Source organism: Halictus rubicundus, chromosome 16, assembly GCF_050948215.1.
Source record: "Halictus rubicundus isolate RS-2024b chromosome 16, iyHalRubi1_principal, whole genome shotgun sequence".
NCBI lineage: Eukaryota > Metazoa > Arthropoda > Insecta > Hymenoptera > Halictidae > Halictus > Halictus rubicundus.
Window position 1 is genome coordinate 1,881,846 of NC_135164.1, and position 23,467 is coordinate 1,905,312.

Consider the following 23,467-nt stretch of genomic DNA (forward strand, 5'->3'; position numbering starts at 1 on the left):
AAAGTCAACGTTAGTTAAAAAAAGGAAAGAAAACAAACTGATACGAAAAGATCTGATGGACTCTGGACGCGTGAAATCGCGGAAGCAACGAAATTCGCTTTCGTCTCGAGGTTCGCCTACTCGTTCCGCGCTATTTCCATGTTAGAATACTATAGACTGTTTCGCGAGAGTGCCAGCATTTGCAGCAACCTCTACGTCCGACACGTTGTCGCGGAAATTGCAGTTTCGTGTTCGAAAGTCGGTCGGTCGTTGAGTCGGTAGCCGCGGTTCTACGGTGGTACCGATTAGGGGTGTGCGGAGGAACCCGAAATTACCGGGCCCGGGCCGGCCCGAGTGTTTCGTGTCAGGTCGGAAAAAGTCGAGCGGACTCGAACTTCTGCAGCCGCGTCTCAAACTGCTACTAGGATTTCCGGTAATTGTACTAAACCGATTTCAAAATAATTTTGTACATAATAATCCCAAACGAAATGATTAGGAAGTGAATTGTTGTCTCACGATCAAAATTGCTGTTACTGTTGAGAGATCTATCAACCCTTTGCACTCGAAGCTGCTTTAACATCAGAAACCGAGTAGTTCTCGAATATTTACATTCTAAATGATTTTTTAAAATTTTATACATATGAAATTGCGGTTTGAATACTGGTGCGACAATTTTTCATGGCGCCTCGGAGTCGCCATTCGAGTGCAAAACTATGAAAAATCCTCAGCCATGTATGCTTAAAAAAATTAGGAAATAATCGGAGGTAAATGATCTGTTAAGGGTGGCAGAAGGCGGAGACTCGCACGACTTTTCCCGACCTGACGCGAAACCGTCGGGCTACCGGAAACAGTCGGGTACCCGAGAGATAGTACGGCCCGCACATCCCTAGTACCGATAGAAATCTGGAACCGATTCTGTCCCCGGTTCCAGGGTGTCGCCGGGGTACATGCCACAGAATAACGGAGAGCCAAGTGTCCCGTTTCGTTCACTCGGTTCAACCGAACTCGGTTCAGTTCGGTTTTGGTTCTCGGTTCGGTTTGTCGGTTCTCCAACGGATCTCCTCGATACTCTCCGTTTCCCGGCGTCTCGACGGGGGGCGTGTGTGTTCGACCTTCGAGGAGAACGCTTAGAGAGAATTTTGCCAGTGTTCGAGGGCGGATCGCAATCGAGTTCACGTCCTGCAGCATAGAATAACACACAACACACCGGCATAACATTAGATCGAATTTTAATTCTTTTATTTTGATTTTACTTTTTTTTTTTTCTTTACTCAAGGATTAAGCGATGCACCAATGGCTATGCTGCGTTCTTTACTGTTTTTTTTTTTTTTGGTTTTGCTTTTCGGTTTCTCTCAGCCCTGTCTACCGACGATGAGTCCAGTGACCATATCGTGAAAGTGCGAGTTGTTCAACGGGCGAAACGGGATTACGGTTTTTCTCATTTTTTCTTTTTGTTTTTTACTCTAACTCTTGTTATTCCATGGCATCCCGCGTGTGTTCGCGGTCGGTTCCAACCGGTCGGTCATATTTTATTAATTTTTCTATCGTTCTCGGTATTAATCTTGTTTTATCGTTTGTTTTTTTAACGGTTTGTTCGTTCGTCGTTTTCCCTTTGCACAGTGTCGTCGTTCGGTTTTCTCTACGCGTTCTCGACGGTTAAAGCACCGCGTCGTCGTCGCATATTTGTTCGTTTCCGATTACGCTTTCTACTTCTGTTTTTGTTTTTTTTTTTTTACGTTTCGTTTTCAATCGTCGCATTTGTTTCGGTCGGCAAGATCGAAAGTCCCATTTAGTTATTTTCGATGTTTCTATTTTTTTTTTTTTTTTTTTTAAATGTATCGTGTAACGTATAATAGAGAGTATATAGGTAGATCAATCAAGGATATGCCTCGCTACGTTCAAGTCAAAGAGGGATGCACAATGAGTATGCGAGGTGGCTCGAACTTGGCCAAGCAGTGTATCGCAGTTCGTCGACGATCGGAGGGGGGGGGGGCTCCCGGTGTTAATTAATCAATCAGTTTCTCGTCTGGGTCTCGAGAATACGACGAAACGCTGGAGCCCACAGTGTGATAGTTTGGCAATTTTCGTTGGCTTTTTTTCTTTACCGAGAAAAACAATAGAATATTCGATTCAATCTTTTCAATTCTTCAACATTCACACAGAAAAGAAACGAAATCGTACAAATTTTCCTCAAGAATCCATCGACTTTTCATTTTTTTTTCCACTATTTTAGACTTCGACGCATTAATCTAGTTCTCCGAAGAGAGTATTCGCAACATTTTAATAAAATCTCCACCGCAAAGGGTCAACGCACAAAATTAATTGGTGCTCCCACAGTAATTGGGTTCCTTAGCCTATCTGCTAAATTTAAATAGAAATTGATTGAAACACAAAAAAAAAAAATTGTCGGCGTTAAGGTATAAAAAGCTGGTAGAATACCGTTCGAGTAAAGGGAAAATTGCAAACGCGGCTTGAACAATAAAAGATAACGATGCATTGCGCAAACACCAGTATTTATAATACTGGCACGGTGCAGTCGCAGTAGAGTCTGAAGCAGATAATACGCGTTCATAGTTTGCAAACGAAATTAACCGCGCAATTCTATTGATAGATCGTTACAGACTAATATCTAGAATAATACCTACGTGTCCTGACGAAGCAGGTGCTCTACTGCCGCAATTCGCGATTTCTGGATCACGATCGAAATTCGATTCTGCCCGGCTAGATTGCTAAAATATCACACTGTGGAGTGGATCGAAAATGTGGAACGGACATGGGGGACGGTTTTGCATGTCTCTGCTCTTTCGGGGTCGGTTTCTCGAAGCGAGAACCAAAAGAGAAAAATGAAAAATCGCGATCTACGGTAACAAAAAAATGAAATCAGGACTGCGAATTGTGGACTAGAGAAACAGGGGTAAAAAGAGAGAGAGAGAGAGAGAGCGAGAGAGAGATAGAAAGAGAAAGAGAGAGAAAGAGATGCTACGTGTTTTTCGTGGCTTTCACTGATAATGGTCGCTGCTGGCTCATCGGACTGTCGGCCGATCGTAACGCATAAAATTTGTTCATTGCAACGCACACACGCGTGTTACCAATGTGTATAATACTGTTTTAGAAACGTACACCGTTGCAAAGATAAGGTATACCATAATAGAAATGTACAATTCTCTTGTACGAAGTACATAGTCATTGTGCATCCTTAAAAAACAATAGAATCGTCAATGTTGCATGCAAACGACAGGTTCGACCGGTTTAAAAAAAACGATTCCGGCTTCGAAATAGCGTAAACGCAGTCCAACGAGTCGTTCCTTTGGTCGAATCGATCGATACGCATGCATCGAGAGAAAGAGAGATAGATATAGATTTATATTTATATATATATTCATATGCACGTGTATATATATAAATATATGGGTCCACTGCAAATAATGCTGTCGTGTACGCAAAAACCGATTAGTTCGCGACCCCGTATTTCCACGCCGAGCTAACAAAAGAGTTTTCCCGATTTTTGGACAAACGAATTCGAGAGGAAAAAGAAAAACAAAGAGCCGGACCCGAGTTCCGCGGAGGAATCGCTCGAAAAAAAAAAAAAAAAGAAAATAAATCCGAGAATCTCGAGTGAGAACATTGGCAAACGTAATCGCGGTAGAAGCGATTATTCTTCGATCGCTACGGACACGTGTGTTTGCGGACGAACAGTGGTACTTTACAGTGGTACGTGTACTAGCATGCTGTCGAACGCCGGTAATCGACCATTCGATGAAACATACGTGTACTGTGGAATCATGGCAACTTACCGTTTGGTGAACCTCGACGACAGTTTCGAGAAAAAGGACGGTCTCGCTAGCGGGCTGATTGCGGTCGTGTCCTGCGTGCGAGTGTGACCCTGAAAGTTCCAACAGATCAGCAATCGCTATCATTAAACCGTGGATCGCTCTCTCTTGGCTGGCAAATTTGCCAAAGATACTTTTTTCATAGAGAAACGACCCAAGAAAATTATATTACACAAACTCGGCGATGTAGAAGAATTTAAAGATACTGCCATACTACTTCCAACCTTAGTCTAATAATTATTCAATAATTTTGAACTTTACACTGTAAACCAGTTAATTTCAGAACGAACAGATTGACAGTGCCATTAACTTTATGAGAATACGACTCATCTACAGTAGCGAGAAGGATGGTACAGCCAAGACGGGATGATTCTACATAAAGTAAGTCGAAAACGTAGACATTTTTTCACATTAGGCTTCGTCATCGAGGAAATCGAGTTTGGAGATCCATGGGATTCGCGAGCAGTATGCGCAGCAAGTAGAATTGGTCGGTGATGATCAGACACGAATTTTCGCTGCATCTTCGAACTCGATTATCTCGAAAACGTGGCGCCGTGAGAAAACATTGTTAATCCTTTGTTTTCGAGTTATTCTGACATGTAGAATCATCCCCTGTTGTAGCCGGCCTGTACAGGGAACGAACAGAAAATTGTAGTTTGAATTATGCATGAAAATTTGTACTCACCCGATCAAAAATTGGCTGATCTCTAGCGGATCTCTGGCCAGAGTGGAACGTACTACGACTTGGAACATTTCGAGGAAATGCTGGTGTTGTAGGTGTTGCCAGTCTATTACTTGGAGATACACCCAGGCTAATTAGAAATAGTATTTCATCGATTATATTCAATTTGTCCATTGCAATACTTATAGAAATAAAAATATATGTGTAAATAAGAAGAAAAATAGAAAGAGATAGAGAGAAAGGGAGAGAGCAAGATTAACTACGCGTCATTGCTTTGTCCGTGTAGGCTCTCCGATAAGAGAGCACTTGTGCGTTAAATGCGTGAGATCGTTTGTTTCCTTATCTGACGAGGTTTCGTTGAGAAAGAAGCAAGAGAGAGAGAGAGAGAGAGAGAGAGAGAGAGACAAGATGCAAAAATAAATAAACGATCAGGGGGGAGAAAATAAACCATTATACTGTCCCGCGCGGATTCTACGAGAGATAGAACGTTTGTGTAAGGCGCAAGCGATGGTTCTACGTCTTGCAAAGCGAGCTTCGACTGTTTCGGCTAAGGAAGCAGAGAACTGCGGACTAATTAGTTTCGCTAACGAACGAATCGCTAGACGATCAACTATAGATACACTTACACGGTGCCGGGCGGAAGGTTTTCGACCGCTCGATCATTCTCGATCATTAGGAAAGCAAACAACCGGAAATTCTCAACGTTCGAACGCGACTTTATACTTTACTGATGTTACTGAAACTTTTGACGAAATTGCGAAACTTTGTATCCTGTTACTCTATATAGCAATTTTTAGCAGTTTGTTGGTACGAAACAGAATTAATTTTCGATGTATTCTCTAGGCTATGCAATTTATTCCGAAATCAATCGTGTAATCTATAAGCAATTTAAATGAAATTACTAATTTAACAGTTAAACAGAGGTGTCGCCAACGCACATAATAGAACACCGTCTCGAAAGAAGGGAAAAGTGGTCGGAAACCATCAGCCCTAAGTGTACACCGATGCAATTCATTTGTTTGCACATGCTCCGTCGAAGATGAACGATGGAGTAAAATTAGAACCTCATTTTCAGTGACGCTCGCTGAAACACTATGCGTTTATACTCTTGATCGATTCGACGATAAAACGCGTCGATGAACAATCATCTTTTTTAGTTCGAGGAAGAGAATTTAAAAAAAAAGAAGAAGAAAAAGATTTGTGTAATTTCGTACAGAAAATTACACGCAGAGAGAGAGAGAGAGAGAGAGAGAGAGAGAGACAGAGTTCTCTTAGCCCTTCTCCGTGCACGAACTTGTTCGTGTATATTATCTCGGTTAGTATACAGAACAAAAAATGTGATGGTTAATGTATTATAATAAGTTCAAGCGTTATGGTTACACGGATCGTTCTAAACCTCCAAATATCCTCGAAGGTGTGCACTCTACGTTCGTAATACATGCGATTACTAAATCAATGCAACGCAACGGTACGATTACGCTGTGCTGCGTTCAATGTTCTGTAGTCTGAATGGCTGATCCTCTGAACCGATCTACACGGTTGAGTATGTCGAGATTCTTCTGTTCGTGAACGATGCACGAGAAACGAAAAAAAAAAAAAACAGAACGAACGAACCGGAAAATAATCAGGAGAACCCAAGCCGATGCGCAGACACTTCGGCAACCAAGCGGGAGGAAACTGCATTTCGATAGAGACGCGCAAAATTAAGATTTCGTTGCACTGATCTCTATAAAAATATTATTATCGATGATAAATTGTAGATTGTTCGACCGTCTCGCCGGGTTGCCGAAGCTTCGCGTTGTGACAGGGACAGAAAGTAATCGACGACAGGCGGTGTCATGCAAGTTAGAGGCGAAACTTAAGGCGGATGGAATGTCTCGAATAAGTGACCAGAAACTGTCCTAGAGAAACCTACGAGGAGGCCGATTCGAAGACGGTGCAACGGTGTAACGAGCCGTGTGCACGCCGCGCGAACTTTCTCGGACGCGAAGCAAACGATTCCGGTTACCCTAAGAGAGTTAGTGGCCCAGGAAGAAAGTGGATAAACGAATTAACCAATGAACGAACGAATGAACGAACGAAAAGAAATGCTTTCCCGGTACGTCCCGGCTGCGCTGAGGGTCTAACGTGTAGTGTATTTCTTTTATGCAATCCCTGTGGTCTTTACCGTGAGATTAATTTAGAAGAGCAAAATTTTAACATTGGGACCATCAGGCAGACTCACCCTTGCCATGGTAGCTAGTCTAATCATTTTTGTATACCACTTGCAATCAAAATTGTATTGTAAATCAAGGATTTTACTCATTTACAGGAAAAATGGTAGAACACAAAATCAAAGAAATATGTAAATTTAATATTACTGGTACATCGTGTACAGCCTACTAAAATTGTTAAGAGAAGGCATCAATTTCTGCATAATGATCCACAGTCTATGAACGTGTTGGTCTAAAATTTGTTTTAAAATGCTCAAGAGAATTTTGTTCGAGGACCTCAGCAGTGCAGGGTTAGATATTACCGAAACCATAAGCGCAGAGGAGTTATCGACTGAATATTAGGAATAACTGGACCGTGGATCTTCATGTGAATAGAAAAATTGAAATACAAAATTGAACCCTTTGTGGACGAACGATTGACTAGAATTTAGTTCTTAACATTGCCAACGAGGAGTTGAAGGATCGCAGTAAAAAACCGGAGACTAAGCTTGCTAGGACCGGGGTCCTTTTGAGGGATGCTCTCGTCCGCGAAGGGTAGGACGTTAGACCGTCGGCGTTTCTGGCGAGTGGAGGATCGCGTTCGTTCGATAAGGTGTCTGATAAGGCATTGGGGGACCTGTACCTCTGTCTAAGAGGGTCAGCAGTGGCGAGTAAGGAGTTGTGGGCGTTGCGTGGTTGAGGGTCCAGTAGTGAATGGTCGCTGGGGGGTACGCCACTCGAGGATCGGTGACCTGCGCTGATGCTCGCAGACTTGGTGTGACCCCGTGTCGGTCTAGTGCCCTCGCCCATGCTGCGCACAAAACTAGTCAACAAACTGGCATGTTCCGGCCCCGTAATCCTTTCTACACGGCGAGCCGTCGACAAACGGTCCGATCAACGGAGCGCAGCCGACTATCTCGCGATTCCGAATTCTTTGGAACAACAGTCAGAAGAAAAAGAAGAAGAAGAAGAAGAAGAGAAAAAAAAAAGAAACAAAATGATACTTCTTTTTTCGCGTGTCGCGACCGAATTCTTGACAAGATTCCCGGGATAGCGGTACCGAACAGCGAACTCGAGCGAAACTTCGTTTTTGCACCGAGAATTCTGGGAGCAGGATGGCGGCACGGGTTTCTCTCCGTAACGTCGCGCTGCGGTGCGCCGCGATAGAGCAGCGGAGGAGATTCTGTCCTCGCTCTGATTGGCGGGTCGCGGAACGCGTCACTGGTCGCGTCAAAGGAGGGGATGAATTGTGTTATCAGCGACGCTACGGAGGGAACGGCGTGCCGTGGAACATTGGGTAGGATGTAAACGAGACGACGGGTCCTGCAGGGAGGAGTCTCGGCAGTCAGGATTGTGCACCGTGTCGAGAGGAACAGAACACGACGCTAAAATATTATAAGAATGAGACACATGTATGATGAATGATGTTAATGGTTGTTTCTATGCGCATACGCTCTGCAAATCTAGTATGTATTTACGTTTGTAAAAAAAGACAAAGAGTGACAAGTCGTGTGAGAGAGATATGCGACACTGTGAGACAGAGACTCGGTATAAATATCGACGGTTATTAGCAAGCGAGAACTGTATTGTGCGTACAGTAATTGTATACACATTGTCTGGATTAGATCTATTCTTGTTTCGGTTAAAAAACATCTGTCAAGCCAATAAAGAAAGTGGTCTGAAAAAACGAACGACTGGCAGGCAGCAGCCAAACATGCTAGAGCAACAAACAACAAACAAATCAACTGCCTGAAGAGGGGGGCTTAACGACAGATTCTTGTTGTTATACACGTATACGTATAATATATATATATATATATGTATAAATCTAAAGACCGGACCGTGGTGAGAGATACGTTCATTTACATTGGTTTAGTATTGTTTGCCGCACGAGCAATCGATCGCCTACGGTTAGTCGGTGACAATTGAAAACAGTTTAGTCAAACAAGAAACTTCGGCGGGGAAAAAACAACCAATCGCGGACCGAACTTTTTCTTTTTGTTCATACTTTGTGCGCATCGAGTCGAGGAAACGAATAAATATCGGCTCGACGGCGCAGACACTGGATGGTATTGTCACCGCTGATGCGAGACGACCGGAGATCGAGAAGAATGGTACACACTGATCGACAATAATCGTCTCGCAATTTCGCCGACCAATATTTAGAACATATTTTTCATCGGTTCACGTTCGAGAATCTGCAAAATCCAGTGTCCACGCATCGTCGAGATAAAACAGAGAGCACCGGGTCGATGTTTGTGCGATTTTATAATAATCGACGCTCTGTTCGAGTCGCGTGAGCACGCAGAACAATATATAAACAAAAACTACAGTAGTGCACGGTTAAATTTACATCAGTTCAGTACTCGCAGGACGACAAGTACTGGGAAATGAAATTTTCTTTGTTCACTTTCTCCAGCCTTGCCATTGCATTCATTCTGTGTGCTTGTAGCTTCGCCGAGCTCGAGACGCTGAATATTGGGGGATCAGCGGAATGTAAATTTAACCGTGCAGATTCCTATGTAAATTGAACCGTGCACTACTGTATAATATAGAGAGACAGATAGAATGAAAGATACGTATAGAAGTGAATTAGTTGAGCCACTGTACCTGGGTGCATCGTTGGTTCGTTCGGTGGACGAGGAGGACGTTTTCGCTTGATCATAGGAGATGGTGCTACGTCGACCAACAGAACCAGGGGCAGGTGAGGTGAGAGGCCGACCGCCACCTGCCCCTGCATTCATCGTGTTGCTCTTGCCTGCCCATCCCCTACCACTGGGACTTGTACCCACGCCTAGAATGAACATTGTCACTGCAAGCCTCATTAGATATAGTTCAACACAAAACAAAGCAGCGTACTTGTTTGATATGATTGTTTGTTTGGTCTGATCGTACTTTTTTTTTTTTGGTTTGTTTTAAATGATAACGCAGGCGGTTTTTGCAACGATTATGTTGTCGGGGAAAGGAGGGACTACGGTCGAGGGACACCTGAGGGGAACGTCTGATCCGCTTCTTTCTACGAGGCCACGAGGACGCAAGTTCTCTCGTTCCAAGTTAGAACCATGCCACGGAGAAAGAGCGAGCAGACCCGACGCTGAAACTGCACCGTGATTTTGTTATTTCGATGGCTTATAACTAGACTGCTGCGTCTTATGCGTTTTTTATTATTATATGAAACGTGTGCCCGAACGGGTCTCCCTGAAACGGTCTCCCTGGAAGTTTCAATTTTTGTCCAATAATTAAAAATTTGCTCTAATGATCAACACAGAAATTGTCGCATAAAGACACGCAGACTACTTATAACTTTGGATTACCCTTTGGACAAGATGATTTGGAACGAATGCAGACGCGTGCAAAGTCATTTCGATCTACAATGGAGTGTTCTATTGTGCGAGTGTGTTGCAAAACTGAACTGTGATTAAAATTTGCTGCTAGCTGCGTACGTTCTATGTCGCATAAAGAAATAAAGTATAATAACAGCTACGGCTACGGGTGGGTCAAAATGACCCTGCATTCGCTACACAAGGGGTGAAGGGTGCGCGAGCGCGGTGCATCGTCGCAAAACTGGCAACCGAATTGTTTAATCGTCCAATATGACTGCGAGTATAATCCGCAGTTTAATCTTAACAATTCCACTAAATGAAAAACAAAAGACCAGTCGTCCGACCATGGTTCGGCGTTAAGTGCAATGTTCTCGATTCAACCCAATTGCGACGAGCACACGCGGCCATGAGTAAACTACGGATTTTAGTAAAAATATTTAATGATTCGAATCGTTAAGAGAAGAAACTAATATCTATGTAGCTCCGGTAGCTCGCGAGTAATGAAATTTTGCATAAAAATCTGCAGTCTAGTCATGATAGACCGTGGTAGTGTGAAAATGAGACGCAGGATACAAAGAAGACGTGTAAACATAATCACGAGTCGATCGAAACGTGGACAAGATTTAGGACACAGCAACCCAAATTCCAAAAGCGCACGTAAAGAACTTTGCTAAGCCTTAAAAGTATGTTCTAGAAACGAACAACGATAACGGAAATGGACGAGGACCGTGACTCCGAGGTTCGACAGAGGATCGACAGAGACTAGGATCAACGAAAAATCTAGGATCAACTCACTGGTGTCTAATTGGCCTGGACTGTTTTTGGGGGCCGAGGGTCGGCTCGCTGACACCCGGGCGCTGTTCTCCTTCATGGTGGCCGCGTCCACGGTGTTCTGTCTCTTGAAATTGCTACCGCCTGTTCCTCCTGTCACCGTTCCCCCGGTGGTCGCAGTCGCATGATTATGGTTCGTCGCGTTCCCTGGGCTCGACGTTCCACCTGACGAGGTAAACTCGAATGCGATCAGCCGAACAACGCCAACTTATCAACGTTCACTCTCTCTTTTTCTCTCTCTCTCTCTCTCTCTCTCTCTCTCCCTCTCTCCTAACTACGCGAAGCGTCGTTGCTCCGGAGACGGTGCGTCGACCACCTAGAATCTAGATCCTAGATATACCAATCATGGGAAACGAGCACTGCCCTGGGCTAGGTCTACGGGAACCAACACAGTGCATTCAACAAACTCACGGACTGAATTGATTTCGGACGTACCCAGTAGCATAATCCTCGAGTTGGTCTTGCTAGCCTGAACCTTTTGCTACCCCCTACGTTAATTACATTGATCTTTACCGTGCTCTTCATGTTTTAATGCGCCGGGGATTTTTCCTTGAATTTTATCAGATGCGCCAGTAGCGTAATCTTTACTTTACCGGTTGGAGGAGTTAGTGTGAACCTTCTGCTACCCCCCTATGTTAATTACATTGATTTCATCGGTGCAGTTTGTTTACGTTGTATTTGCAAAATTAGTTGGTTTGTTACGGTTGTCGCGATTTCCTAAACGCAATGGAGAACCGCGATTGGATCTTGTTTCTCCATCTTTCCAGTGGCATAATCTTTAATTCACCGGTTGGTATAGTTAGCACGAACCTTTCGCTACCCCCTGTATTAATTATATCGATTTCATTACAGTCGTTTGGCTCTCGAGATATTTTAAACGAAACGAAAGAAAGAGCCACGATTAGGTCACATTCCCGAATTTTTTTCAGCCGCACCAATGGCATAATCTTCACTCTACCGGTTGATCTAGTTACCGTGAACCATCTGTTACCCTCCTATGTTAATTCCATTGATTTCGATGCAGGCGTTTGGTTGCGAGGCGCTTTATGCTCGGTAAGATTTTAGTTGTAGGATATAGGACGATCCACTTACGGAGCGTTTCAAGACCGGTCGAAACCCGTCTACTGGGTTTTGGATTGCTAGCGGAAATACTTCTGTGAACACCTCTGTGCGATGGGCTTTGTACGGCGCCGCCCGTTCCTCCTCCGCTTCCTCCACCCCCGCCTCCGCCTGAGCCCGCTTGCGGCGGAATGTTGCGCAGCGACAACGAGCTGCCTGACCGCGAACCGTCCGATTCCGGCTGTGAACCCAGACGATTCAATTAGTATTAATTAGCTTCGGCATTCCTTTACCTTCGCTCGATCACCCCCTTGCCGACTTCCCCCATAGCATCGCTCTAGAGCTCCCACTCGCTGAGACTCCGACCTTCTCTTCAAAAACTGTATATACCTACCAGTCGTCTAGTGTAGTCTACTCTACAGAGATCGTAAGTGCCGAGGATCTACAAACCGAACACCACTGAAACGAGAGGACTAGGCTGCTAGTAGCTCTACCTAATCTCCACTAGGAGATTAACATCAACACTAAACCCACCGAACACTAAATCTGCTGTTCTTTCTTGCCTTATAAAAACTGTTGTAAGCTTTGTTTAATACTTTCCAGTGGAAGCATCTTTATAGTTTCAAGAATTGCAAAATACCAAATTTTCAGTCGGCGCTGGTAGGTTCAGTGTTAATACAGTTTTTAGATGCTCAGCAACTTACGATCTCAGCACTATACTCGTGAAAATCTGCAGTATTTGTAATTTAGAAATCGGTAATTTAGAAATTTCCAGTCGTGATGCAATTGTGGGGTATGTGAGCTCAGTTTTAGGAGAGAAAGGTGTAAAATTATCGAGCAACAGCGAGAGCCCTAATTCTCTCGGATCAGAGACGTTGATTCCGTGGCCCCAGTTGGCCCCGAGTCGGAGCCAAAGCGGAAGAATCGCAAAGATATAGTCTTCTTCGTCTCGTTCCTCGGATGACGTCGACTCGGGGCCATTTTTTCCCCGGAGCCATCTAGCCCCCAGGGACCAGCAACTGGATATAGACGCTACTGGCTCGGATTCTACTCACATCGGTGGTCTTTCTTCCTAAGAGTAAGTACGTGGCGAACGCGTCATCGTACTTGGCCTGTTCCAGCGAGTCCTCTATCTGGTTTCTCGTATACCCCATGCTAGCCAGGGCCTCTAAAACAAACAGGCGTAGCGGCATAGTCACAACCACTAAGAATGTCGGCGTGACGCGTCATGCGACTACGTCAACACGAACCCATGCGCTCGGCTATCTCATCTACGATGGGCAGGACCGTGTCGAACAAACATAGAAACCTCCATTTCGAAGAACTCCTCGATTTTCTACTTGTTAAAGATCAATTGCACTTGTAAGAATCCAAGTTAATCATAAGAAACAGAAGTTGGCGGTGCATTATCTCGGCACCTATCCAGTAGTCAGCCTTCGAAAAAATAGATTGCTTAAAAATAAGGGATATCTACCAACAATTATGTCTAGCACAATGGTCAGCCTATTTCTCGCGTTCAATGTACGTCTGCATGTCGTGTGACAAATTGAGATTGTATTAATAATAGCAACGATCAAGATGGCTGACTACTGGGCTAGAACAGCTGGCTACTGGAACAATAACTCCGCATGAAAGTGCATTTCAAATAATTTTCAGAACTCGAGAATAACGTACTAAGATCGAATCCAGTTTTCGTTCTAAATTCAGAGAATCCGCAGTCTATTTGCTCCAGTGAAACGTGTGAGAGGAGCGGTGGATCGATAAGAATGATAGAACACAGTTGAAAATATTGGGGAGTTCGAACGGCAACTTCGTAACAATAAGATCGTGCTCGAACTGGTTCAAACTTGGAGGAGTTCGAAGTTCGCTGGCGGCCTAAGGGCACAAGCATAATGGCAGTCCATTAACGTTGTGCCCCGGCCCCGGAGGCGTGAACATAGTTCGCCACGGCCCCGAAGACAAGAGGGATGTACGGTAAACAAGGATACATAGTAAACTAAAGGGTTATTCTGAATAAGCCTTGGGTGGGTATTGCCGTGCAGTAAAAAGGAGGAACACCTACTCGGAGACACCTTCTGGTTAAATTACGATTTACCGTATCGGTTAGGGTTAATCCCGCCACAGTTAGGGCGACAGGTGTCACCGAAGCTACCCGACTAAACAGGAGGACACCTCCGCTTATTGTTGCACCAACGAGTTATATCTCTCGAGGTGTATCGAGAAACGTTCGATTTACGACCACCACCCTCGGACGATTCGATGGCACTACCAGCGAATAGCGATGCGGCGCGTTGGTGGTCGCAAACGATGCAACGGTACATTTACATATGTAAAAACAATAAGTAGTAAGTGTTATGTACATACTGGCAGACTCACCTATCCTCTTGTGGTCTTTATAATCGGGTTCGGGTTCTAAGTACGGTTTCAGCTCGTCGTCGTCGTACCCCATGTTCATCCATTTGTCTTTCATTATAGTCTACAGAGGCAGCGCGTGCAAACAAAAGAAGAGAAAGACCGCAATTAAATGCATCGCCCGTGAATCACGACGACGGAACGCGTTCTACAGGCCGTCACAAACGCGACGACGGTTGCTGCATTTCCGTCTCCGATTTTCCGCGCGAAAATCAATCTTTCTTCGCCGTGACTGCGGATTTTTATGCAAAATAAAAATTGCTCGAAAGCGGAGACCGTCGCGTTCGTTGTAGCCTGTATCCGGGAGTCAAGCTTGCGTGTTACCTCTAAGGAGGCCCGTTTCATCGGGTTGAGCACCAGAAACTTCTTCAGCAGATTCTCGCAGTCGGTCGACATGTAGAACGGAATTCTATATTTTCCTCTGAGCACTCTTTCCCTCAATTCCCTTAACGTTGAGCCGTCGAAAGGTAACGAGCCCGACACTAGAGTGTACAGTATCACGCCCAACGACCATACGTCCACTTCTGGTCCGTCGTATTTTCTACCTGTTGACACAAGCATACAAACAATTAAAATGCGGAAGGTCACAGAGTTGTTTTCACGTTACGTTTTACCCTTTGCACTCGACTATCTCCTCTGGGGTAAATATTATATCGGATAAAATGTCTGAATTCTGGAGGCAAAATATTCAGGGCAGACGGTTGATAAAACATTTGAAATTTAAAACGTACCCTGAAAGAGCTCGGGCGCCGCGTACGGCGGTGATCCGCAGAAGGTGTCCAGCTTGTTGCCCGGGGTGAACTCGTTGCTGAACCCGAAGTCGGCGATCTTGATGTTCATCTCGCTGTCGAGCAACAGATTCTCGGCCTTCAAGTCCCTGTGGATGATCTTCTTTTGATGGCAGTATTGCACGGCGGAGACGATCTGCCTGAACTTCGCCCTCGCCTCCTTCTCCTTCATTCGACCGTGCAGCACCAAGTAGTCGAAGACCTCGCCACCGCTGGCGTACTCCATCACCAGGTACAGCGTCTTCTCAGTCTCGATCACTTGGAAAAGCTTCACTATGTTCGGATGGTCGAGCATCTTCATTATCCTCACCTCCCGGAATAACTGCAACGGAAATGTCACCAATCAGTTACCGGAAGAAGAACCTAATCCACGGTTTCGACGACAGGAAAATAGCTTCCTGCTTCCCAGAGCTGGGACAGAGTCTAAGCAGGTTCGGTAGCTTTAAATGCTAAAAGAACATTTCCAAGTAGACTGGAATTCAGATCCAGACCTGGCCCAGACCAAGGAGTAAGTTCAACACTTCACAAGCACTCCGAGAAGTGCAAGCGACATTTTCAAGTGTAATCGATCCTTGGCCGAGTGGATGCAAACGTCCCGCGAGCACTTGCGCCGGGAGACTTCCGTTTTCTGCGGTTTGCTGCTCTTTACGCGAACCGAAATTTTCGGAAACGGAGAATTCGATTCTACACTGGCGCGGAAAAGGGAGCGCAACATTTTCGTGAACAAATTTCCACGTCGATGATTTAGCCAATAATAGTAATGGGTGAAGTACTATCCCAGGGTTTGTTACTCCTACCTTCTGAAGGCTGTTCGGGTTCAGTTGAGTCTTGTCGATGATCTTGATAGCCACTTCTTTCCCGGTGGGCACGTGCTTGGCGAGTTTTACCTTGGCGAAGTTGCCCTTGCCGATGGTTTTGAGTAATTTGTACTTGCCGATGTGGGGTTCCTCCGAAGTCCGACTCCTCGACGAGAGCCGACCGACGCTACTCGACACTCCCACGCCATCCCCTGGCTGCAACGAACATCAAACAAAAGAGACGCTATTAAAGACTTGCCCCGGGTACACGCACACATACACACAGATATCGCGGTGTCGAACGAGAAAACTTTTCCGCGCGGTCGCCGTTGCTTTTCCTCGAACGATAAACTGCTTTTTGCACGGGCGCGCGCGCGCGCGCACACACACAGTCGCGAAAAGTAAGTTGACGATCTCGAAACTTCTGGGAAAATGAATAGAATTATCAGTGGACAAAGTTAGAGAAAGTTAAGTTAAAATTGTAGAAACATTAAAAGGACGAAAGAAACTTCGGGCTACTGCTTCGGGCGATTGATGCGGGCAAAGGGAGAAGAAAATGAACACGTCACAAAGGAAATTTCATTGTCAGTAATCGACGCGAATGTTCTTACCTTTATAATTCTAGTACCAATGAATAGCCGAGATTTTTCCGATTCAAATGAGTCCAAACCCGATGGAAATCCGATTACTTTTATCGGTTTAAATCAAGCCTGATTTACCCCCACTACCCCTCTAGGGCGAGTCGAAGCGCGGTAGTGGGGGTAGCGGCTAGATTGCTCCATATTAAATCGGTAAAATTAGTCCGATTCACCTCGTGTTTGGACTCGTTTTAATCGGAAAAGTCTCGGGCATCCATTGGCGCTTCAATTATGAAGGTTTTGTAAATTAATTTATCTGATTCCCAAAATTACAAGCGGACAGAGTACTAATTCACAAAAATTGTATCTGGCGAGAAGTCAGGTGCGTACAAAAATTGACTTGTAAACCGTTGATATCGGTTTATGGTCTCGGACTCGGCGTTCGCTCGCGGAAGGAAGTTTCTCGCGAGGTGTTTCGAATTCGTAAATTCCGCGGCACGCGCCGTTTATTTGCGAATCGCGTTTCCAGGAACGAGCGGACGGTCCTCAATGAAATTAATTGAACCTCGTTAAAGCTGCAAAGCTGCACACCGCCCGGATACGGATCGTTTCGAAAGAAGCGCGACACCACGAGCGTGACGCGTGGACCGGCAACGTTTGCGGTGACACGGTCCGATTTCATTTCGCGAACACGCTCGTCAACAAAAGTCTTAACTTTCAACGAGAGGCCGGTCTACTTTTCCTCCGAGAGATTCGTTACGCGGTTCGTTTCGTTTCGCGTGAAACAGCTTTTTCCATAAAAACAAAAAAAAAAACATCGCGCAACACCGGGTCAGTGGGAAAGCGACTTCTCCGTTTTGCGGATGCATAAATCGATTCGCCGCCGTTCTTATCGGTTTATTTAATCAATTATGTAATAGCCGATGCTTTTCCACGAGTCTCCGCCTCATCGTTCCGCAAGCCTCTTAACTCCTAACCCCTCGGCTCCCGACGATGAAACGTGATTTTACTCGATCGAACGTATCGCATATTCGAGCGAGTTTGTTTAGCGTTCGTGCGATTGGCCGACCGTGACTTTTCAACGGACATTCTTTCGAAAGTAATCGGATGGGAATTTCTAGAGAATTCTCCGATATTGTTTTGGGGGGGACGTGCTGCAACTATTGTTTCGCGAAATCATCGGTCTATTAATTGAATCTTATAGAACAGAATTGCGAATGGGTTGAACGGCTCAAACAATAAACTAGAGAACAGTTTCGTCAAAAATCAGATCCACTTTCCCACCGGTCCAACAGAAAGAAACGCAAAATGAACGATCGCATGCAAAGAAGACGCACCGTGTGATATTTCAGCAATCCAGAGACGTAGTGCACGTTAAATCGCATCGTGAATAAACTATTGTAGAAAACCGAATAACATCGCCGAAAATCAATTTCCTCTCGACACGATCATTCGATCCGCTAGATTGCTAACCCTTTGCACTCGACTGTCCTCTCTGAGGGTACATCGCGAACCTTTTACGCACAAACAGCGAATCACTCGAAAAACACTTCGCAAAAATAAATAGACAGCGGACCTTAATGCAAAATAAAAATTGTCTGCAGTCGAGTCAAATTCATTTGTCTCTCCAAGTGTCCCCGAATAAAGTCACTCAGAAGGTTGAAGCAAAAATGCATTAAACATAAATTTTCTTATCTCCTCTGCGAAATTGTTGGGTACAATCCTAATCGTTCAACAGAAACACATTCTCCGGACGACCAACTTGGAAAATATAGACTCCGAAAATAAAGATCCGCGCACAAAAAGTGGTCACTTCCGAGAAGAGTATCCGAGTGCAAAGGGTCGAGATATATAAATCGCGGACAGACGAATCGGTGGATCATCTAGATTGTTACCCGCGCGTGGCCACGAGTGACCATCTTGCAAGAGGTGGCAGCAGCAACTTTCGAGGCCGCCAGCTTGGCTGGTTCGTCGATCGATCTTTTCGACGTCCCGAGGGATAGAAAGAGGATCGCGTGGCCGTAAAAAAGGCGAGCGTCGCCGACGTCGACGTCGAGGAAGAAGCGGTTGTCCGCTTCTCTCTGTCTTACGCGACGCACTCCCGTTCCGTTCGGACGAGCTCGACAACACTCTCTACGTTAAACAAGAAAAGAAGAAGACACGAAGTTGCGACGATCTGCGCCAGCGAATCGGACACGATCCTCTTCGCGTGTTTCCTCCTGGCTAGCCATTTTTGTCCTCGAGACCCGCCGCGGCCCGACATGCCCGCCGACCAACTAGTTTACAGCTATGTACAACGACCGAGGCACGAAACAACGTAATCAACTTGGCGTCGACTTGGTCCTGGTACGATCGGTCATCGTCCTTGGCTCTGGCGATCAGGTACGTTGGTTGAGAGCAGAATCTCGACTTTCGGAACGCGTCAACAACAGTTCTACGTCCTGCGAGTCGCGGAGAACACAAATCCCGTGAACTTCCTTCGGTGACGAAGAAATCCAGCGATTCACTCGTGGAGGACACAGATCGGTGAATATCAATCTCCTTCGAGTAAAACGGGTAGAACGAAGTCAGTTCTGCTGTTTCGATCCTGCGATTCACTGGAGCACAGATCCGTGGATCGCATCGCTATGGCAAAGCATCGCTGTCAGGGTATCCTTGACACGGAGGGAGAGAGCCACACGGCGAAGATCGATCGTCGGTGGGTCTGGCGACGAACTTTCACCGAATCACCGTGGTCCGTTCGAGTGCACCGAAACGGGTTCACAACCGGGAACGAGCGAACGAGACCGGATGGATCGATCCAGGTTTTCCGACGAACGCTGCACACCGATTGCCATGCGAGAGAGGGTTTTCGAGGAGAGCGTTATCGGGGCCGGGTGTACCCGGCAAAATGGATCCGCGGGTTAAATGCTCGGATCACCACGGAGGCTGGAAGACGGCGGCTCGTGGAGCTCGGAGGGATCGATGGACGTTTGAAACCGTGGCTTCGGAGGCGTGTCGTAGGTGTACCCGACGTCGCTGATCCCGGTGCTGGCCGGCGTTGGTCGGAGGGCTCGGCTGGCGGAGGAGCGCATCCTCGTCGGCCCCGGAACACTTCTCGATTGTAATAGAGAGACCAGCAGAGACGCGAGGGAGAGGCTTGAACACCGTTGTTTTTTTAGAGAGGCTGGCCGTCGTCGAAGTTGCCCGTCCGACGACGACCGTGTCCTCGACGAGTCGCGAGTCACCCAGCAGAATAGTCCACAGCCGAGGGATGCTTTCCGCGGAATCAATACGCGACCCCACCACCCCCTGCCGCTGGAAACGTGGCAGCGAACCACCCTTGAAAGCCTCTACCCTCCCTGCCTGGTTGTCTGCCTGTTTGCCTGCCTAGCCTGTCTAGCCTGCTGGCTTCCCTACACCACCTTCCTCACGAGTTGCCCCGACGACCACCAAGACCAATTTTCCACGCATGCGCTCGGGTTGCCTACCATAAGGGTTGGACGCCTGTGCTACCGTCACGCCGCGCACCGTCACCAGTTTTTCGGTGCACCCTCCACTCTCTCTCTCTCTCTCTCTCTCTCTCTCTCTCTCTCTCTCTCTCTCTCTCTCTCTCTCTCTCACTTTCTTGCTTTCTCTACTTCTCCAGCCATTCCTCCACTTACTCCAGAAGGGACGTGCTTGCTTTCTCGCTTGCTCTGCCCCTCTGTGCGCGATCGAAATCGAATTCTAGCCCGGTCAGCTGATCGCCGAGACGAGTCACCGATATCCAACGCCCCGGAGACGCTTCCACGCTCTGAATGGCGTCGGGGTTTTAATTTGCCGAGTCTCCGTGCCGACGACTTCGGATACCGGAACGAAATTGAATCGGTGGAACCGTTCTTGCCACCCGAGATCTCCGAGTTACCCGTACCGTGCGGAAATCGTAAGCTACCGAGCACCTAGCAACTGTGCTAACCCTTCGCACTCGAATGGCGACTCTGGGGCGCTACGGAAAATTGCTAGGAAAATTTGTGTGTTTGATGACGGCGAAGTTAAGATGCGGAAATGTAGAAAATTATGATAGAGATTGCGTAGAGGACTGCTGCGAGCTGGAGAAAAGGGGACTGTACTTTAGAAGAGGGAAAGTACAGTACACTGCAAGGCGCAGCATGATCGTTTCGAAGTTCAGACGAGCACCGACCTCGGCGAAGACAAAGGACATCGCGCGACACTCGAGTCCCCTAACAAGAGCTCCCTTCGTTCGCTCGTCCCTTCGAGATCACACGAATTTCATTTACCCAGGGTTCACGATACTGACGTGGCTTCTTTGCTATTTTCTCAGAGAAAGTTTCTCCTTAACACGTTCGCTGTATCTTAGTTCAAACATTAAATCAAATGTATCTTTACGAAATGCTGTAACAATTCAGCAGAAGATTTCTGAATATAAGATTGATTCGAGTATCTTTGAGTAAACTGCGAACGTGTCAAGTTGTTTATTACTGGATTGCGAGTCTCGTCGACCATCGTACGCTGATTGCAACTACCAGATTTTTGTATATTTAATGGATTATTAAAAGCTAAGCTCCATCGCGAAGCAAGTGGAAGGAGCTTAACAGTCCGCGTCCGTCTTCCCAGTCAGAGGACAGTGTTTCCCGGTTCGAAACAAGTCCGCGCAATATCTACCTCCTTCTCGTTTTGACTGGCCTTCCGCATGATGTCCGTCAGCGGCTTTAGAGCATTGCGGACCGCATTGTTTTGCTGGTGCTGCTGTTGATGCTGCCGTCGATGGTCTTTCTTCCCGACGATGGGAACCGCTCGGGTCTGGTGCGGCCTGGTGTGCGCTCGCAACGATATCTCCGCTTCCTGTCCGCGACGGGTGTCCGAGGCGGTTCTGGACAGTTTCGTCGCGACCTTCTTCACCGTGATCCCCGCGTTCCCCGTCGAGTTCCTCGTCGCCTCGCCTCGTTGCAACGGGGAGGCCCTTTTCGGGTGAATTTACCGTCAACACATTTTTCTCTTCCGCGTTTCGAGTTTCGAAGGGGCTTTACTACCGTCCCTATCGTTTCGTTAATTTTTCGCGAGGAAAATTATTTTGTCATGCGAAATGCTAAGTAATATTGCAATATTAAAATATTTAATACACTCTTTAGGCAAATAACCTCAAAAATGTGAGTGCTTTCAACTCCTCGAATTTTAGTATTACTTTCACCCCTTCAACGCGGATGTTGGCTAATAAAAGAAACATACGAGTCGAATATTTCTCCATGAACTACCCTCTCGCATAAATTCGATCGGGGCTCGTGTAACTTGAATACGTTCCCTTGTGGGTTGAAGGGCTGTTCCCAGTTCTCGGCCTGTCTCGAGGATACGTTTTGCAATTTTTCGGCCATGTCGGGAATGAGGTATCTTTGCGAAACTGAGCAGAGTTGTTCGCACGAGTTGAAGGTACATCCATGAATTTTTGTAACTAGTTATTTGCAGTTTTAAAAAATTCTCACTTGAAGTTGTTTGAACCACCCCGGAAAACGAAGAATTTATACGTACAAACGAGTCTGCGAAGTGTCGCAAAGGTTCGCCGGGTGATTTACTAAAAAAGAAGATACACAAGAAAGAAAGAAAAAAGAAAAGAGTGGGGAATAAACCGAGAGAGTAAAAATAGTTGGGAAGAGAAAAATGACGGTAAGTATTTATAACACGAATAACGTTAACCCTCGCGCGTTCCTCAGAGTGAAAATTTATCCGTTGCCTGTTTCTGCATACGGGAAAATCGTCGTTCAGTTTCCGAATCGAACGATTATGTTTTACTTAATTAAAAGACCGATCCCCCTCTATAAGTTGCACATCAAGAAAATTTCCGATGAAAATGGCACCAATCACGACACAATCTGGATGATATTTCCTCTTTTAATTCACGATACAGTGGAACCTCTATCATCCGAACCAATCAGTGGACACACGGATAATAAAACACTCTCGCCATTATCTGGTCACAGTGTCAGATTAAATCTTTATCGATTTGTGATCGTTTTCGATTGAACTGTTTACAAGCGAAACACGTATTTGTATAATGAAGAATTCCGATAGCAGTTCGGATAACCGAGGCTCCACCGAATCATGAATTAAACAGGTAAATACTCACCAAATTGCGTCGTGTTTGGTCTCGTTTTAACCAGAAAAATGTCACGAATATGTTGGTAAAATGAAAACGAACAAACATAAAACAGTGGGGATAGATTTTCCGAACCAACCTAATTGATCAGGATACAATTTCCCGACGGACAACTTGAAAACGTACCCACGAACGAGAACTGCGAACACGTCGTTCTAACGGGTGGTCGGTGAACGCGGATGAAATCAAAATTTACCCCTCGGCCTCGTCATCGGTCACGTTACGGAGCAGATCCTCGTGTTCCCTGTATCGCAGCTGTACTTCCGGTTCGAGGTCCGAGCTGGCCTCCAGCTGACGGGCTCTGGCCGCCAGCGTGTTCTTTTCGATGGCCTTGACCTGCAGCTCCAATCTCTGGAGCATGTCGGTGCTCTCCTCCTCGGCCGAGTTGTCTTTCTTCAGAATCAAGTCAAGGCTAACAGGAATCTTTGGGTGGTCCTCCGCGAGAACGATCGGTTGAACGATCTTCGAGTCCTTGAAGGCCCTCAGCTTCTCCTCGAGGCTGGGGTCTAGCTTCAAGCTAGCGGGCGACATGGATTTGGTGATCGGACCAGTTCCGACGGAGGCTCGCTTCTCGTCGATGATCTTTGATCGAGGACACTGCGGGCCCACGGTGGAGTTCTTTCTCTCGACGACCTTGAGCCCGCGATCGCCCTCAACCAGCTCCCACTGCTTCAGGTTCTCAAGCGGGGAGTATGGCGGCCGTCCCGAGGACTTGGGGCTGGCCGTGTCCTTGGTCTGCTTAGGCTGACTCTGATGCTCCGCGACTATCGTCGCTTTGCGACCCGGGGGCAGCCGGAACGAGCCCCTGGCCGGTTGGGTCCTGGAGAACGGACTCTCCCGACTATCCATCGCCTGGACAGGAGATC

The 23,467-nt window shown here is 46.3% G+C and overlaps 1 protein-coding gene across 1 annotated transcript in view; it reads right to left on the reverse strand.

Annotated features, from left to right (window-relative positions):
* LOC143361975 (serine/threonine-protein kinase MARK2) overlaps positions 1–23,452 on the reverse strand; it is a 39,626-nt gene extending 16,174 nt beyond the window's left edge. Inside the window, exons 1-13 of the mRNA XM_076801734.1 lie at positions 22,798–23,452; positions 21,116–21,413; positions 15,894–16,109; positions 15,040–15,418; positions 14,633–14,853; positions 14,261–14,372; positions 12,952–13,064; positions 11,930–12,137; positions 10,802–11,002; positions 9,294–9,495; positions 7,327–7,494; positions 4,495–4,621; positions 3,774–3,862 (exon numbers count right to left, since the gene is read on the reverse strand). Of these exons, the coding sequence (XP_076657849.1) occupies positions 3,774–3,862; positions 4,495–4,621; positions 7,327–7,494; positions 9,294–9,495; positions 10,802–11,002; positions 11,930–12,137; positions 12,952–13,064; positions 14,261–14,372; positions 14,633–14,853; positions 15,040–15,418; positions 15,894–16,109; positions 21,116–21,413; positions 22,798–23,450 (2,987 nt within the window). The 5' untranslated portion in view covers positions 23,451–23,452. The remainder of the gene's footprint in view (positions 1–3,773; positions 3,863–4,494; positions 4,622–7,326; positions 7,495–9,293; positions 9,496–10,801; positions 11,003–11,929; positions 12,138–12,951; positions 13,065–14,260; positions 14,373–14,632; positions 14,854–15,039; positions 15,419–15,893; positions 16,110–21,115; positions 21,414–22,797) is intronic.
* Between the last annotated feature and the right edge of the window lie 15 nt (positions 23,453–23,467).